The 19,474-nt window shown below is 37.0% G+C and overlaps 1 protein-coding gene across 1 annotated transcript in view; it reads right to left on the reverse strand.

Moving 5' to 3' along the window:
- Positions 1-1,653, reverse strand: part of tmprss6 (transmembrane serine protease 6) — a gene marked incomplete at its 5' end in the record, with an annotated part of 28,328 nt that extends 26,675 nt beyond the window's left edge. Inside the window, one exon of the mRNA XM_079552883.1 lies at positions 1,650-1,653. Within this exon, the coding sequence (XP_079409009.1) occupies positions 1,650-1,653 (4 nt within the window). The remainder of the gene's footprint in view (positions 1-1,649) is intronic.
- Between the last annotated feature and the right edge of the window lie 17,821 nt (positions 1,654-19,474).

The following is a 19,474-nucleotide window of genomic DNA, read 5'->3' on the forward strand; positions in this document are numbered from 1 at the left end:
AGAGTGATATAGAATGTTCATTAACTGTTGTCAGAGTGATATAGAATGTTCTTTAACTGTTGCCAGAGTGATATAGAATGTTCATTAACTGTTGTCAGAGTGATATAGAATGTTCATTAACTGTTGTCAGAGTGATATAGAATGTTCTTTAACTGTTGCCAGAGTGATATAGAATGTTCATTAACTGTTGTCAGAGTGATATAGAATGTTCTTTTACTGTTGCCAGAGTGATATAGAATGTTCATTAACTGTTGTCAGAGTGATATAGAATGTTCATTAACTGTTGCCAGAGTGATATAGAATGTTATTTATCTGTTGCCAGAGTGATATGGAATGTTCATTAACTGTTGCCACAGTGATATAGAATGATCTTTAACTGTTGTCAGAGTGACATGGAATGTTCATTAACTGTTGTCAGAGTGACATGGAATGTTCTTTAACTGTTGCCAAAGTGATATAGAATGTTCATTAACTGTTGTCAGAGTGACATAGAGTGTTCTTTAACTGTTGCCAGAGTGATATAGAGTGTTCTTTAACTGTTGTCAGAGTGATATAGAATGTTCATTAACTGTTGTCAGAGTGATATAGAGTGTTCTTTAACTGTTGCCAGAGTGATATAGAATGTTCATTAACTGTTGCCAGAGTGATATAGAGTGTTCTTTAACTGTTGCCAGAGTGATATAGGATGTTCATTAACTGTTGCCAGAGTGATATAGGATGTTCATTAACTGTTGCCAGAGTGATATAGAATGTTCATTAACTGTTGCCAGAGTGATATAGAATGTTCATTAACTGTTGTCAGAGTGATATAGAATGTTCTTTAACTGTTGCCAGAGTGATATAGAATGTTCATTAACTGTTGTCAGAGTGATATAGAATGTTCATTAACTGTTGCCAGAGTGATATAGAATGTTATTTATCTGTTGCCAGAGTGATATGGAATTTTCATTAACTGTTGCCACAGTGATATAGAATGATCTTTAACTGTTGTCAGAGTGACATGGAATGTTCATTAACTGTTGTCAGAGTGACATGGAATGTTCTTTAACTGTTGCCAAAGTGATATAGAATGTTCATTAACTGTTGTCAGAGTGATATAGAATGTTCATTAACTGTTGCCAGAGTGACATAGAGTGTTCTTTAACTGTTGCCAGAGTGATATAGAATGTTCATTAACTGTTGTCAGAGTGATATAGAATGTTCATTAACTGTTGTCAGAGTGATATAGAATGTTCATTAACTGTTGCCAGAGTGACATAGAGTGTTCTTTAACTGTTGCCAGAGTGATATAGAATGTTCATTAACTGTTGCCAGAGTGATATAGAATGTTCTTTAACTGTTGCCAGAGTGATATAGAGTGTTCTTTAACTGTTGCCAGAGTGATATAGAGTGTTCTTTAACTGTTGTCAGAGTGATATAGAATGTTCTTTAACTGTTGCCAGAGTGATATAGAATGTTCATTAACTGTTGCCAGAGTGATATAGAATGTTCTATATCACAATTCTCTGGACGTCACATCCGGTGAGTGTATTCTGTTTTGACGCTCGTTGTGAGCAAGTTGAACATTAGCTCTCTCTGTTACTATTGTTAATCCACGTATTAAACGTAGCTTTAGAGTCCACTCTAGCTTGTTATAGATCTAATTTGACCCATTATCTCCGCGGACCCAATTCTCCGCTTGAACCAACACTTCTGCGTGGATTAAATCCCTTCTCTCTCTTCTCCGTAACGTGGTAGCTCGCTGGCTAGCTTAGCCCGCTAGCCTAGCCATGGCTGCCCCGTCCACTTCTGCCTCTTTAGTGCTGTTCTGCTCAGTTTGCCGTATGTCGAGTCAGAACCCTGCCTCTTTCAAACACGATAGGAGTAGTTGCGTTAGGTGTAGTGTAGTGGCAGCTTTGGAGGCCAGGGTGACCGAGTTAGAGGAGCGGCTGTCCGGAGTTTTGGTGAAGGCTAGCGTTAGCTACAGTCAGATAGCGACAGGGACCGTAGCCGCAGTCCGCTCCGACAGTGCCAGAGAGGTTAGCCAGGCTGAGGCTAGCCCTGCAGCGGGTCCCGTGCAGCCGGGACAAGACCAGGACGGATTTGTGACTGTTCGGGGTGGGGGAAGTACTAAGCGCACACCCGTAGCGCACCAAACTCTTCACGTCCAGAACAGGTTTTCTCCCCTCAGCGCCACACCGGCTGAACCTGATACTCTGGTGATTGGAAGCTCCATAGTTAGGGACGTGAAGATCCCAGCAGCTTTGGTTAGGTGTTATCCGGGGGCCAGAGTTGGTGACATCGAAGGTAACCTTAGGCGCTTAAAGCAGGGAGGGAGGCGGTTCCGTCAGATCGTGATCCACGCGGGTGGTAACGATATTCGGCGGAGACAGTCAGAGATTCTCAAATTGCAAGTAGGCGCGGTGTGTGAATTGGCTAAGTCGATGTCAGATACCGTAATATACTCTGGTCCTCTGCCCAATTTGGTCAATGATGAAATGTATAGCAGACATTTATCATTCAACTGCTGGTTGTCTAGATGGTGCGAGCAAAATGATGTTGGATATGTCAACAATTGGAGCGCCTTTTGGGGAAAGCCCAAGCTCATGCGCAGGGATGGCATACATCCAAATTTGGATGGTGCATCCCTTTTATCTAAGAATGTGGCCGATAGCCTCAGTCGCGGCCTAAATTGACGGTCCAGATATGAGCTCCGGGCGCAGAGCAGTAGTGTAGAACGCTCCTCTGTAACCACCAACCCTGCTCCCGGATTGTCACAAATCAAGTGTGTAGATTCTTCAGAACAAATAAAGACTGTGTCTGTCCTCCGTAAACCAAAGACTAAAATATCAAAAGCTAACAAAACAAGCACTGGTGTGCGTCCAAATAACTTAATACAAATACCAGAGCAAATAAAGACTGTGTCTGTCCCCCGTACACCAAGCACTAAAACATTAAAAGCTAACATAACAAACGTTGGTGTACGACCAAATAACCTAATACAAATACCCAAAAGTAAACTAAGCATTAAACAAAACGATAAACAAAGTGCTAAGCACATAACGTTTGGGTTGTTGAATATTAGATCAATCTCTTCCAAATCCCTTTTAGTTAATGACTTAATTTGCGATAACAATATTAACCTTCTCGCCCTGACTGAAACATGGCTTCAGCAGGACGACTATGTTAGGCTTAATGAATCTACTCCTCCTAGTTATGTCAATTTTCAAGCAGCTAGAACCACTGGCCGAGGTGGTGGGGTCGCAGCGATATCACACTCTAATCTTGTTCTAAATCCCAAAAACGACCTAAAGTTTAATTCATTTGAAAGTCTAACGCTGTCTCTCACCTGTCACAAATTTAAAAATCAAAAAGCTTTACTACTAGCAATTATTTATCGGCCTCCGGGCCCCTACTCAGACTTCTTAGCAGAATTTTCTGAGTTTTTAGCCAGCATAGTGCTAGACTGGAATAAAATTATAATAGTGGGTGATTTTAACATCCACGTCGATAATAAGAGTGACAGTCTGAGCAGGGCATTTAGTGCCCTGCTGGACGGGGTTGGCTTCACACAAAATGTGAATAAACCTACCCACTGTCATAAACACACCCTTGATTTGGTTTTAACATATGGGATTGAAATTAGCAACCTAAACGTTCTCCCTCAAAACCCTGCGCTTTCTGACCATTTCCTAATTACATTCAATTTCTTAATAGAAGATTACACTAATCCACAGGATAAAATTAAATTAAAACGGACACTATCTGAAAAATCTGTTTTAAAATTTAAAGAAATTATCCAACCAGCCTTTAACATTACAGAGAATAGCTCGCTTACTAATTTAAATGATAGTGATGAGTTTGTGGACAGCGTTATGCTCACGTTAAAAACAGCCCTTAATGTTGCGGCTCCACTGAAACAGAAAGTAATTCGGCCAAGGTGTGTCGCCCCCTGGTACAACGCGGAAACACGAGCGCTTAAGCGGAAGACTCGCAAATTAGAGCGGTTATGGCGCAATTCGCGCACTGAACAATCTCTTAGATATTGGAACAAATGCCTACTCGCATATAAGCAAGCCATGAGGAAAGCAAAAACAAACTACTACTCTTCATTAATTGAAGCAAATAAAAACAACCCTAGGTTTCTCTTCAGTACTGTGGCCCGGCTAACAAACAGTCACAGCGCAGTAGAACCTTCAATCCCTAATACCCTTAGCTGCGATGACTTCCTTAAATTCTTTAATGATAAAATCAAAACCATTAGAGATAAAATAAACGATAAGCTTCCCTCATCTTATCCTGATCTAAACCTAGTTGAGTCATTGACTCCATCTGAAGTCTTAGACAGGTTTATAACTGTAGATGAGGCTGAGGTATCATCAATCATTATGTCCTCAAAACCTTCAACTTGTCTTCTAGATCCAATTCCAATTAAACTCCTTAAAGAAATTACTCCTGAAATCTCAGATACCATATTGAAAATAATTAACTCGTCTTTAGAAAACGGTTATGTGCCAAAGTCCTTTAAATACGCTGTTATCAAACCACTTTTGAAAAAACCTAGTCTTGATCCTGACATTTTAGCCAACTATAGGCCCATATCTAATCTCCCTTTCATCTCAAAAGTCCTTGAAAAAGTAGTGGCTAAGCAGCTTTGCAGTCACCTACGGGACAATAACTTATTTGAAAAATTTCAGTCAGGGTACAGAAGTTATCATAGCACAGAGACCGCCTTAGTCAAAGTTACCAACGACCTGTTATTAGCAGCTGACGCCGGACTAGCTTCAATCCTAGTTTTGTTAGACCTTAGCGCAGCCTTTGACACAATCGATCACAATATTCTCCTGCAGAGGTTAGAATGTGACGTAGGCATCAGGGGAACAGCCCTCTCCTGGTTTAAATCTTATTTATCTGACAGGCAACAATTCGTTAATGTAAACCAAAAGTCTTCACCGTGTTCCAAAGTGTGCTATGGGGTGCCACAAGGTTCAGTGCTCGGGCCAATTTTATTTATACTATACATTCTTCCATTAGGGAACATAATCCGAAATTACAATATAAATTTTCACTGTTATGCGGACGACACACAGCTGTATTTATCAATAAAACCAGGTCAGACAGATAAATTAGAAACACTTAGCTCCTGCGTAAAAGCCATAAAGACATGGATGACAGCAAATTACCTCCTTCTTAACCCGGACAAAACCGAGGTTATTATATTAGGCCCTCAAAAACTGAGAGAGTCTTTATCTCAACAGATCATCTCCCTGGATAATATTAGCATATCAACGAGCACAACAGTAAAAAACCTCGGAGTTCTGTTTGACCAAGACCTCTCTTTTAAAACACATATAAACCAGGCTTGTAAAATAGCGTTCTTTCACCTGCGCAACATTACTAAAATACGAAATATCCTAACTAAGAGCGATGCAGAAAAACTTATTCACGCATTTGTCTCTTCAAGGCTGGATTACTGCAACAGCCTGCTGGCAGCGTGCCCTAAAAGCTCCCTGAAAAGTCTTCAATTAGTTCAAAACGCAGCTGCTAGATTGTCAACCCGGACAAAGAGAAGAGAACACATTACACCTGTGCTAAAGTCTCTCCATTGGCTTCCTGTTGAGTTTAGAATAAAATTTAAAATCCTGCTCCTCACATTTAAATCCATAAAGGGTTTAGCTCCGCTTTATCTCCAAGACGCTGTCATTCCATATCAGCCAACCAGAGCTCTCCACTCTCAAAACTCAGGGCAACTAGTAATTCCTCGAGTCTCCAAAATTACTGTAGGAGGCAGAGCCTTTAGCTACCAAGCTCCGGTTTTGTGGAATAAACTCCCAGCCCACGTTAAAGAAGCAGACACAGTCCCTATATTTAAGACTAGGCTCAAAACGTACCTCTTCGAATTAGCTTATAATCAGGTCAGTTAGGTAAAGCACTAACCCACAGCCCGAAGTAAAGCTGCCTCAGGAGAAACACTGCTGTGGGAAGTACGGTCCACTGAGCGCTATCCTCTTCTTCTTACTGCAGACTTTGTTTTATCATGATACAATACTTAATTTATCTGTAGTCTGTTCATCACTATTCACATGGTGTCTCCTGTCCCACTCCCCCTCGGGAGTGCCAGTCTAGATCGAATGGAGGAACCTGGGTGAACGGAGGAACTGGCATTCTGGAATCTGAGGACTGGACAGTCTGTGATTGGCCCGTCTGCTGAGGGATCCTTCGGCCCTGGGTCTCTATAGCCTGTCCGTCCATGGGAGTGGATCTCTCCTTCTGTGGTTCTCCCCAAGGTTTCTCTTTTCTCCCGCCGGGTTTTTGAGTTTTTCCTTGCCGTACTGGAGAGTCTAAGGACGGGGGACGCCCACGCCGCTCATCGCTACCTTTGGACATTATATGTGCCTGGATTCACCTGAACTTTTAATTGTCATATTTATTGCTGTGTTTTATTGCCTTGATGTTTGTTGCAGCCCTTTGAGGCGACTTCTGTTGTGATATTGGGCTATACAAAACCATTAAACTTGAAACTTGAAACTTGAAACTTTAACTGTTGCCAGAGTGATATAGAGTGTTCTTTAACTGTTGCCAGAGTGATATAGGATGTTCATTAACTGTTGCCAGAGTGATATAGAATGTTCATTAACTGTTGCCAGAGTGATATAGGATGTTCATTAACTGTTGCCAGAGTGATATAGAATGTTCTTTAACTGTTGCCAGAGTGATATAGAATGTTCATTAACTGTTGTCAGAGTGATATAGAATGTTCTTTAACTGTTGCCAGAGTGATATAGAATGTTCATTAACTGTTGTCAGAGTGATATAGAATGTTCATTAACTGTTGCCAGAGTGATATAGGATGTTCATTAACTGTTGCCAGAGTGATATAGAATGTTATTTATCTGTTGCCAGAGTTATATGGAATGTTCATTAACTGTTGCCAGAGTGATATGGAATGTTCATTAACTGTTGCCAAAGTGATATAGAATGTTCATTAACTGTTGCCAGAGTGATATAGAATGTTATTTATCTGTTGCCAGAGTGATATGGAATGTTCATTAACTGTTGTCAGAGTGACATAGAGTGTTCTTTAACTGTTGCCAGAGTGATATAGAATGTTCATTAACTGTTGTCAGAGTGACATAGAGTGTTCTTTAACTGTTGCCAGAGTGATATAGAATGTTCATTAACTGTTGTCAGAGTGATATAGCCTGGCTAACACCAGACTAAAATCACAAGTGATATTTAGTCTGGGGACCACCAATTCATTTTCTCGTAGGAGAGGTGTGGTTTACGAGCGTCCATAGTCGTTTATTGGGCGATACGAAAAAAAAAAAAAAAAGTCTCATGCGTCTGCACGTAGCCATGGCCAATCGTATCATCGTATGAGATGACGTATGACGTACCCGCTGTAAACTTTTGAGCTAAATTATTTAGTACAAGGTCTAAAGCTTGATCAAAAAATACCATCGTGTAAATAATGGTATAGAATGTGATATAGAATGTTCATTAAAGAGTGTTCTTTAACTGTTGCCAGAGTGATATAGAATGTTCATTAACTGTTGCCAGAGTGACATAGAGTGTTCTTTAACTGTTGCCAGAGTGATATAGAGTGTTCTTTAACTGTTGCCAGAGTGATATAGAATGTTCATTAACTGTTGCCAGAGTGATATAGGATGTTCATTAACTGTTGCCAGAGTGATATAGGATGTTCATTAACTGTTGCCAGAGTGATATAGAATGTTCATTAACTGTTGCCAGAGTGATATAGAATGTTCATTAACTGTTGCCAGAGTGATATAGAATGTTCATTAACTGTTGTCAGAGTGATATAGAATGTTCATTAACTGTTGTCAGAGTGATATAGAATGTTCATTAACTGTTGCCGGAGTGACATAGAGTGTTCTTTAACTGTTGCCAGAGTGATATAGAATGTTCATTAACTGTTGTCAGAGTGATATAGAATGTTCATTAACTGTTGTCAGAGTGACATAGAGTGTTCTTTAACTGTTGCCAGAGTGATATAGGATGTTCATTAACTGTTGTCAGAGTGATATAGAATGTTCATTAACTGTTGTCAGAGTGACATAGAGTGTTCTTTAACTCTTGCCAGAGTGATATAGAATGTTCATTAACTGTTGTCAGACTGATATAGAATGTTCTTTAACTGTTGCCAGAGTGATATAGGATGTTCATTAACTGTTGTCAGAGTGATATAGAATGTTCATTAACTGTTGTCAGAGTGACATAGAGTGTTCTTTAACTGTTGCCAGAGTGATATAGAATGTTCATTAACTGTTGTCAGAGTGATATAGAATGTTCATTAACTGTTGTCAGAGTGACATAGAGTGTTCTTTAACTGTTGCCAGAGTGATATAGAATGTTCATTAACTGTTGTCAGAGTGATATAGAATGTTCTTTAACTGTTGCCAGAGTGATATAGGATGTTCATTAACTGTTGCCAGAGTGATATAGAATGTTCATTAACTGTTGCCAGAGTGATATAGAATGTTCATTAACTGTTGTCAGAGTGATATAGAATGTTCATTAACTGTTGTCAGAGTGATATAGAATGTTCATTAACTGTAGCCAGAGTGACATAGAGTGTTCTTTAACTGTTGCCAGAGTGATATAGAATGTTCATTAACTGTTGCCAGAGTGATATAGAATGTTCATTAACTGTTGCCAGAGTGATATAGAATGTTCATTAACTGTTGTCAGAGTGATATAGAATGTTCTTTAACTGTTGCCAGAGTGATATAGGATGTTCATTAACTGTTGCCAGAGTGATATAGAATGTTCATTAACTGTTGTCAGAGTGATATAGAATGTTCTTTAACCGTTGCCAGAGTGATATAGGATGTTCATTAACTGTTGCCAGAGTGATATAGAATGTTCATTAACTGTTGTCAGAGTGATATAGAATGTTCATTAACTGTTGCCAGAGTGATATAGGATGTTCATTAACTGTTGCCAGAGTGATATAGAATGTTATTTATATGTTGCCAGAGTGATATGGAATGTTCATTAACTGTTGTCAGAGTGACATAGAGTGTTCTTTAACTGTTGCCAGAGTGATATAGAATGTTCATTAACTGTTGTCAGAGTGATATAGAATGTTCATTAACTGTTGCCAGAGTGATATAGAATGTTATTTATCTGTTGCCAGAGTGATATAGAATGTTCATTAACTGTTGCCAGAGTGATATAGAATGTTCATTAACTGTTGTCAGAGTGATATAGAATGTTCATTAACTGTTGTCAGAGTGATATAGAATGTTCATTAACTGTTGCCAGAGTGACAAAGAGTGTGCTTTAACTGTTGCCAGAGTGATATAGAATGTTCATTAACTGTTGCCAGAGTGACAAAGAGTGTTCTTTAACTGTTGTCAGAGTGATATAGAATGTTCATTAACTGTTGCCAGAGTGATATAGAATGTTCATTAACTGTTGCCAGAGTGATATAGAATGTTCATTAACTGTTGCCAGAGTGATATAGAATGTTCTTTATCTGTTGCCAGAGTGATATAGAATGTTCATTAACTGTTGTCAGAGTCATATAGAATGTTCATTAACTGTTGTCAGAGTGATATAGAATGTTCTCTAACTGTTGCCAGAGTGATATAGGATGTTCATTAACTGTTGCCAGAGTTATATAGAATGTTCATTAACTGTTGCCAGAGTGATATAGGATGTTCATTAACTGTTGCCAGAGTGATATAGGATGTTCTTTAACTGTTGCCAGAGTGATATAGAATGTTCTTTAACTGTTGCCAGAGTGATATAGAATGTTCATTAACTGTTGCCAGAGTGATATAGAATGTTCTTTAACTGTTGCCAGAGTGATATAGAATGTTCTTTAACTGTTGCCAGAGTGATATAGAATGTTCATTAACTGTTGTCAGAGCGATATAGAATGTTCTTTAACTGTTGCCAGAGTGATATAGAATGTTCTTTAACTGTTGCCAGAGTGATATAGAATGTTCATTAACTGTTGCCAGAGTGATATAGGATGTTCTTTAACTGTTGCCAGAGTGATATAGAATGTTCATTAACTGTTGCCAGAGTGATATAGAATGTTCATTAACTGTTGTCAGAGTGATATAGAATGTTCTTTAACTGTTGCCAGAGTGATATAGAATGTTCTTTAACTGTTGCCAGAGTGATATAGGATGTTCATTAACTGTTGTCAGAGTGATATAGAATGTTCTTTAACTGTTGCCAGAGTGATATAGGATGTTCATTAACTGTTGCAAGAGTGATATAGAATGTTCATTAACTGTTGTCAGAGTGATATAGAATGTTATTTATCTGTTGCCAGAGTGATATAGAATGTTCATTAACTGTTGCCAGAGTGATATAGAATGTTCTTTAACTGTTGTCAGAGTGACATAGAGTGTTCTTTAACTGTTGCCAGAGTGATATAGGATGTTCATTAACTGTTGCCAGAGTGATATAGAATGTTCATTAACTGTTGCCAGAGTGATATAGGATGTTCATTAACTGTTGCCAGAGTGATATAGAATGTTCATTAACTGTTGTCAGAGTGATATAGAATGTTCATTAACTGTTGTCAGAGTGATATAGAATGTTCATTAACTGTTGCCAGAGTGATATAGGATGTTCATTAACTGTTGCTAGAGTGATATAGAATGTTATTTATCTGTTGCCAGAGTTATATGGAATGTTCATTAACTGTTGCCAGAGTGATATGGAATGTTCATTAACTGTTGCCAAAGTGATATAGAATGTTCATTAACTGTTGCCAGAGTGATATAGAATGTTATTTATCTGTTGCCAGAGTGATATGGAATGTTCATTAACTGTTGTCAGAGTGACATAGAGTGTTCTTTAACTGTTGCCAGAGTGATATAGAATGTTCATTAACTGTTGTCAGAGTGACATAGAGTGTTCTTTAACTGTTGCCAGAGTGATATAGAATGTTCATTAACTGTTGTCAGAGTGATATAGCCTGGCTAACACCAGACTAAAATCACAAGTGATATTTAGTCTGGGGACCACCAATTCATTTTCTCGTAGGAGAGGTGTGGTTTACGAGCGTCCATAGTCGTTTATTGGGCGATACGAAAAAAAAAAAAAAAAGTCTCATGCGTCTGCACGTAGCCATGGCCAATCGTATCATCGTATGAGATGACGTATGACGTACCCGCTGTAAACTTTTGAGCTAAATTATTTAGTACAAGGTCTAAAGCTTGATCAAAAAATACCATCGTGTAAATAATGGTATAGAATGTGATATAGAATGTTCATTAAAGAGTGTTCTTTAACTGTTGCCAGAGTGATATAGAATGTTCATTAACTGTTGCCAGAGTGACATAGAGTGTTCTTTAACTGTTGCCAGAGTGATATAGAATGTTCATTAACTGTTGCCAGAGTGATATAGGATGTTCATTAACTGTTGCCAGAGTGATATAGGATGTTCATTAACTGTTGCCAGAGTGATATAGAATGTTCATTAACTGTTGCCAGAGTGATATAGAATGTTCATTAACTGTTGCCAGAGTGATATAGAATGTTCATTAACTGTTGTCAGAGTGATATAGAATGTTCATTAACTGTTGTCAGAGTGATATAGAATGTTCATTAACTGTTGCCGGAGTGACATAGAGTGTTCTTTAACTGTTACCAGAGTGATATAGAATGTTCATTAACTGTTGTCAGAGTGATATAGAATGTTCATTAACTGTTGTCAGAGTGACATAGAGTGTTCTTTAACTGTTGCCAGAGTGATATAGGATGTTCAGTAACTGTTGTCAGAGTGATATAGAATGTTCATTAACTGTTGTCAGAGTGACATAGAGTGTTCTTTAACTCTTGCCAGAGTGATATAGAATGTTCATTAACTGTTGTCAGACTGATATAGAATGTTCTTTAACTGTTGCCAGAGTGATATAGGATGTTCATTAACTGTTGTCAGAGTGACATAGAGTGTTCTTTAACTGTTGTCAGAGTGATATAGAATGTTCATTAACTGTTGTCAGAGTGATATAGAATGTTCATTAACTGTTGTCAGAGTGACATAGAGTGTTCTTTAACTGTTGCCAGAGTGATATAGAATGTTCATTAACTGTTGTCAGAGTGATATAGAATGTTCTTTAACTGTTGCCAGAGTGATATAGGATGTTCATTAACTGTTGCCAGAGTGATATAGAATGTTCATTAACTGTTGCCAGAGTGATATAGAATGTTCATTAACTGTTGTCAGAGTGATATAGAATGTTCATTAACTGTTGTCAGAGTGATATAGAATGTTCATTAACTGTAGCCAGAGTGACATAGAGTGTTCTTTAACTGTTGCCAGAGTGATATAGAATGTTCATTAACTGTTGCCAGAGTGATATAGAATGTTCATTAACTGTTGCCAGAGTGATATAGAATGTTCATTAACTGTTGTCAGAGTGATATAGAATGTTCTTTAACTGTTGCCAGAGTGATATAGGATGTTCATTAACTGTTGCCAGAGTGATATAGAATGTTCATTAACTGTTGTCAGAGTGATATAGAATGTTCTTTAACTGTTGCCAGAGTGATATAGGATGTTCATTAACTGTTGCCAGAGTGATATAGAATGTTCATTAACTGTTGTCAGAGTGATATAGAATGTTCATTAACTGTTGCCAGAGTGATATAGGATGTTCATTAACTGTTGCCAGAGTGATATAGAATGTTATTTATCTGTTGCCAGAGTGATATGGAATGTTCATTAACTGTTGTCAGAGTGACATAGAGTGTTCTTTAACTGTTGCCAGAGTGATATAGAATGTTCATTAACTGTTGTCAGAGTGATATAGAATGTTCATTAACTGTTGCCAGAGTGATATAGAATGTTATTTATCTGTTGCCAGAGTGATATAGAATGTTCATTAACTGTTGCCAGAGTGATATAGAATGTTCATTAACTGTTGCCAGAGTGATATAGAATGTTATTTATCTGTTGCCAGAGTGATATGGAATGTTCATTAACTGTAGTCAGAGTGACATAGAGTGTTCTTTAACTGTTGCCAGAGTGATATAGAATGTTCATTAACTGTTGTCAGAGTGATATAGAATGTTCTTTAACTGTTGCCAGAGTGATATAGAATGTTCATTAACTGTTGCCAGAGTGATATAGAATGTTCATTAACTGTTGTCAGAGTGATATAGAATGTTCATTAACTGTTGTCAGAGTGATATAGAATGTTCATTAACTGTTGCCAGAGTGACAAAGAGTGTGCTTTAACTGTTGCCAGAGTGATATAGAATGTTCATTAACTGTTGCCAGAGTGACAAAGAGTGTTCTTTAACTGTTGTCAGAGTGATATAGAATGTTCATTAACTGTTGCCAGAGTGATATAGAATGTTCATTAACTGTTGCCAGAGTGATATAGAATGTTCATTAACTGTTGCCAGAGTGATATAGAATGTTCTTTATCTGTTGCCAGAGTGATATAGAATGTTCATTAACTGTTGTCAGAGTCATATAGAATGTTCATTAACTGTTGTCAGAGTGATATAGAATGTTCTCTAACTGTTGCCAGAGTGATATAGGATGTTCATTAACTGTTGCCAGAGTTATATAGAATGTTCATTAACTGTTGCCAGAGTGATATAGGATGTTCATTAACTGTTGCCAGAGTGATATAGGATGTTCTTTAACTGTTGCCAGAGTGATATAGAATGTTCTTTAACTGTTGCCAGAGTGATATAGAATGTTCATTAACTGTTGCCAGAGTGATATAGAATGTTCTTTAACTGTTGCCAGAGTGATATAGAATGTTCTTTAACTGTTGCCAGAGTGATATAGAATGTTCATTAACTGTTGTCAGAGTGATATAGAATGTTCTTTAACTGTTGCCAGAGTGATATAGAATGTTATTTATCTGTTGCCAGAGTGATATGGAATGTTCATTAACTGTTGTCAGAGTGACATAGAGTGTTCTTTAACTGTTGCCAGAGTGATATAGAATGTTCATTAACTGTTGTCAGAGTGATATAGAATGTTCATTAACTGTTGCCAGAGTGATATAGAATGTTATTTATCTGTTGCCAGAGTGATATAGAATGTTCATTAACTGTTGCCAGAGTGATATAGAATGTTCATTAACTGTTGCCAGAGTGATATAGAATGTTATTTATCTGTTGCCAGAGTGATATGGAAAGTTCATTAACTGTTGTCAGAGTGACATAGAGTGTTCTTTAACTGTTGCCAGAGTGATATAGAATGTTCATTAACTGTTGTCAGAGTGATATAGAATGTTCTTTAACTGTTGCCAGAGTGATATAGAATGTTCATTAACTGTTGCCAGAGTGATATAGAATGTTCATTAACTGTTGTCAGAGTGATATAGAATGTTCATTAACTGTTGTCAGAGTGATATAGAATGTTCATTAACTGTTGCCAGAGTGACAAAGAGTGTGCTTTAACTGTTGCCAGAGTGATATAGAATGTTCATTAACTGTTGCCAGAGTGACAAAGAGTGTTCTTTAACTGTTGTCAGAGTGATATAGAATGTTCATTAACTGTTGCCAGAGTGATATAGAATGTTCATTAACTGTTGCCAGAGTGATATAGAATGTTCATTAACTGTTGCCAGAGTGATATAGAATGTTCTTTATCTGTTGCCAGAGTGATATAGAATGTTCATTAACTGTTGTCAGAGTCATATAGAATGTTCATTAACTGTTGTCAGAGTGATATAGAATGTTCTCTAACTGTTGCCAGAGTGATATAGGATGTTCATTAACTGTTGCCAGAGTTATATAGAATGTTCATTAACTGTTGCCAGAGTGATATAGGATGTTCATTAACTGTTGCCAGAGTGATATAGAATGTTCATTAACTGTTGCCAGAGTGATATAGAATGTTCATTAACTGTTGTCAGAGTGATATAGAATGTTCATTAACTGTTGTCAGAGTGATATAGAATGTTCATTAACTGTAGCCAGAGTGACATAGAGTGTTCTTTAACTGTTGCCAGAGTGATATAGAATGTTCATTAACTGTTGCCAGAGTGATATAGAATGTTCATTAACTGTTGCCAGAGTGATATAGAATGTTCATTAACTGTTGTCAGAGTGATATAGAATGTTCTTTAACTGTTGCCAGAGTGATATAGGATGTTCATTAACTGTTGCCAGAGTGATATAGAATGTTCATTAACTGTTGTCAGAGTGATATAGAATGTTCTTTAACTGTTGCCAGAGTGATATAGGATGTTCATTAACTGTTGCCAGAGTGATATAGAATGTTCATTAACTGTTGTCAGAGTGATATAGAATGTTCATTAACTGTTGCCAGAGTGATATAGGATGTTCATTAACTGTTGCCAGAGTGATATAGAATGTTATTTATCTGTTGCCAGAGTGATATGGAATGTTCATTAACTGTTGTCAGAGTGACATAGAGTGTTCTTTAACTGTTGCCAGAGTGATATAGAATGTTCATTAACTGTTGTCAGAGTGATATAGAATGTTCATTAACTGTTGCCAGAGTGATATAGAATGTTATTTATCTGTTGCCAGAGTGATATAGAATGTTCATTAACTGTTGCCAGAGTGATATAGAATGTTCATTAACTGTTGCCAGAGTGATATAGAATGTTATTTATCTGTTGCCAGAGTGATATGGAATGTTCATTAACTGTTGTCAGAGTGACATAGAGTGTTCTTTAACTGTTGCCAGAGTGATATAGAATGTTCATTAACTGTTGTCAGAGTGATATAGAATGTTCTTTAACTGTTGCCAGAGTGATATAGAATGTTCATTAACTGTTGCCAGAGTGATATAGAATGTTCATTAACTGTTGTCAGAGTGATATAGAATGTTCATTAACTGTTGTCAGAGTGATATAGAATGTTCATTAACTGTTGCAAGAGTGATATAGAATGTTCATTAACTGTTGTCAGAGTGATATAGAATGTTCATTAACTGTTGTCAGAGTGATATAGAGTGTTCTTTAACTGTTGCCAGAGTGATATAGAATGTTCATTAACTGTTGCCAGAGTGATATAGAATGTTCATTAACTGTTGTCAGAGTGATATAGAATGTTCATTAACTGTTGTCAGAGTGATATAGAATGTTCATTAACTGTTGCCAGAGTGACAAAGAGTGTGCTTTAACTGTTGCCAGAGTGATATAGAATGTTCATTAACTGTTGCCAGAGTGACAAAGAGTGTTCTTTAACTGTTGTCAGAGTGATATAGAATGTTCATTAACTGTTGCCAGAGTGATATAGAATGTTCATTAACTGTTGCCAGAGTGATATAGAATGTTCATTAACTGTTGCCAGAGTGATATAGAATGTTCTTTATCTGTTGCCAGAGTGATATAGAATGTTCATTAACTGTTGTCAGAGTCATATAGAATGTTCATTAACTGTTGTCAGAGTGATATAGAATGTTCTCTAACTGTTGCCAGAGTGATATAGGATGTTCATTAACTGTTGCCAGAGTTATATAGAATGTTCATTAACTGTTGCCAGAGTGATATAGGATGTTCATTAACTGTTGCCAGAGTGATATAGGATGTTCTTTAACTGTTGCCAGAGTGATATAGAATGTTCTTTAACTGTTGCCAGAGTGATATAGAATGTTCATTAACTGTTGCCAGAGTGATATAGAATGTTCTTTAACTGTTGCCAGAGTGATATAGAATGTTCTTTAACTGTTGCCAGAGTGATATAGAATGTTCATTAACTGTTGTCAGAGTGATATAGAATGTTCTTTAACTGTTGCCAGAGTGATATAGAATGTTATTTATCTGTTGCCAGAGTGATATGGAATGTTCATTAACTGTTGTCAGAGTGACATAGAGTGTTCTTTAACTGTTGCCAGAGTGATATAGAATGTTCATTAACTGTTGTCAGAGTGATATAGAATGTTCATTAACTGTTGCCAGAGTGATATAGAATGTTATTTATCTGTTGCCAGAGTGATATAGAATGTTCATTAACTGTTGCCAGAGTGATATAGAATGTTCATTAACTGTTGCCAGAGTGATATAGAATGTTATTTATCTGTTGCCAGAGTGATATGGAATGTTCATTAACTGTTGTCAGAGTGACATAGAGTGTTCTTTAACTGTTGCCAGAGTGATATAGAATGTTCATTAACTGTTGTCAGAGTGATATAGAATGTTCTTTAACTGTTGCCAGAGTGATATAGAATGTTCATTAACTGTTGCCAGAGTGATATAGAATGTTCATTGACTGTTGTCAGAGTGATATAGAATGTTCATTAACTGTTGTCAGAGTGATATAGAATGTTCATTAACTGTTGCCAGAGTGACAAAGAGTGTGCTTTAACTGTTGCCAGAGTGATATAGAATGTTCATTAACTGTTGCCAGAGTGACAAAGAGTGTTCTCTAACTGTTGCCAGAGTGATATAGGATGTTCATTAACTGTTGCCAGAGTTATATAGAATGTTCATTAACTGTTGCCAGAGTGATATAGGATGTTCATTAACTGTTGCCAGAGTGATATAGGATGTTCTTTAACTGTTGCCAGAGTGATATAGAATGTTCTTTAACTGTTGCCAGAGTGATATAGAATGTTCATTAACTGTTGCCAGAGTGATATAGAATGTTCTTTAACTGTTGCCAGAGTGATATAGAATGTTCTTTAACTGTTGCCAGAGTGATATAGAATGTTCATTAACTGTTGTCAGAGTGATATAGAATGTTCTTTAACTGTTGCCAGAGTGATATAGAATGTTCTTTAACTGTTGCCAGAGTGATATAGAATGTTCATTAACTGTTGCCAGAGTGATATAGGATGTTCTTTAACTGTTGCCAGAGTGATATAGAATGTTCATTAACTGTTGTCAGAGTGATATAGAATGTTCATTAACTGTTGCCAGAGTGATATAGAATGTTCTTTATCTGTTGCCAGAGTGATATAGAGTGTTCTTTAACTGTTGCCAGAGTGATATAGGATGTTCATTAACTGTTGTCAGAGTGATATAGAATGTTCTTTAACTGTTGCCAGAGTGATATAGGATGTTCATTAACTGTTGCAAGAGTGATATAGAATGTTCATTAACTGTTGTCAGAGTGATATAGAATGTTCTTTAACTGTTGCCAGAGTGATATAGAATGTTCTTTAACTGTTGTCAGAGTGACATAGAGTGTTCTTTAACTGTTGCCAGAGTGATATAGGATGTTCATTAACTGTTGCCAGAGTGATATAGAATGTTCATTAACTGTTGCCAGAGTGATATAGAATGTTCATTAACTGTTGCCAGAGTGACATAGAGTGTTCTTTAACTGTTGCCAGAGTGATATAGAATGTTCATTAACTGTTGTCAGAGTAATATAGAATGTTCATTAACTGTTGCCAGAGTGACATAGAGTGTTCTTTAACTGTTGCCAGAGTGATATAGGATGTTCATTAACTGTTGCCAGGGTGATATAGAATGTTCATTAACTGTTGCCAGAGTGATATAGAATGTTCATTAACTGTTGCCAGAGTGATATGGAATGTTCTTTAACTGTTGCCAGAGTGATATAGAGTGTTCTTTAACTGTTGCCAGAGTGATATAGAATGTTCATTAACTGTTGTCAGAGTGATATAGAATGTTCTTTAACTGTTGCCAGAGTGATATAGAATGTTCATTAACTGTTGCCAGAGTGATATAGAATGTTCATTAACTGTTGTCAGAGTGATATAGAATGTTCATTAACTGTTGTCAGAGTGATATAGAATGTTCATTAACTGTTGCCAGAGTGACAAAGAGTGTGCTTTAACTGTTGCCAGAGTGATATAGAATGTTCATTAACTGTTGCCAGAGTGACAAAGAGTGTTCTTTAACTGTTGTCAGAGTGATATAGAATGTTCATTAACTGTTGCCAGAGTGATATAGAATGTTCATTAACTGTTGCCAGAGTGATATAGAATGTTCATTAACTGTTGCCAGAGTGATATAGAATGTTCTTTATCTGTTGCCAGAGTGATATAGAATGTTCATTAACTGTTGTCAGAGTCATATAGAATGTTCATTAACTGTTGTCAGAGTGATATAGAATGTTCTCTAACTGTTGCCAGAGTGATATAGGATGTTCATTAACTGTTGCCAGAGTTATATAGAATGTTCATTAACTGTTGCCAGAGTGATATAGGATGTTCATTAACTGTTGCCAGAGTGATATAGGATGTTCTTTAACTGTTGCCAGAGTGATATAGAATGTTCTTTAACTGTTGTCAGAGTCATATAGAATGTTCATTAACTGTTGTCAGAGTGATATAGAATGTTCTCTAACTGTTGCCAGAGTGATATAGGATGTTCATTAACTGTTGCCAGAGTTATATAGAATGTTCATTAACTGTTGCCAGAGTGATATAGGATGTTCATTAACTGTTGCCAGAGTGATATAGAATGTTCATTAACTGTTGTCAGAGTGATATAGAATGTTCATTAACTGTTGTCAGAGTGATATAGAATGTTCATTAACTGTTGCCAGAGTGACAAAGAGTGTGCTTTAACTGTTGCCAGAGTGATATAGAATG

This window comes from Gobius niger (assembly GCF_951799975.1).
Source record: "Gobius niger genome assembly, chromosome: 3".
Lineage (NCBI taxonomy): Eukaryota > Metazoa > Chordata > Actinopteri > Gobiiformes > Gobiidae > Gobius > Gobius niger.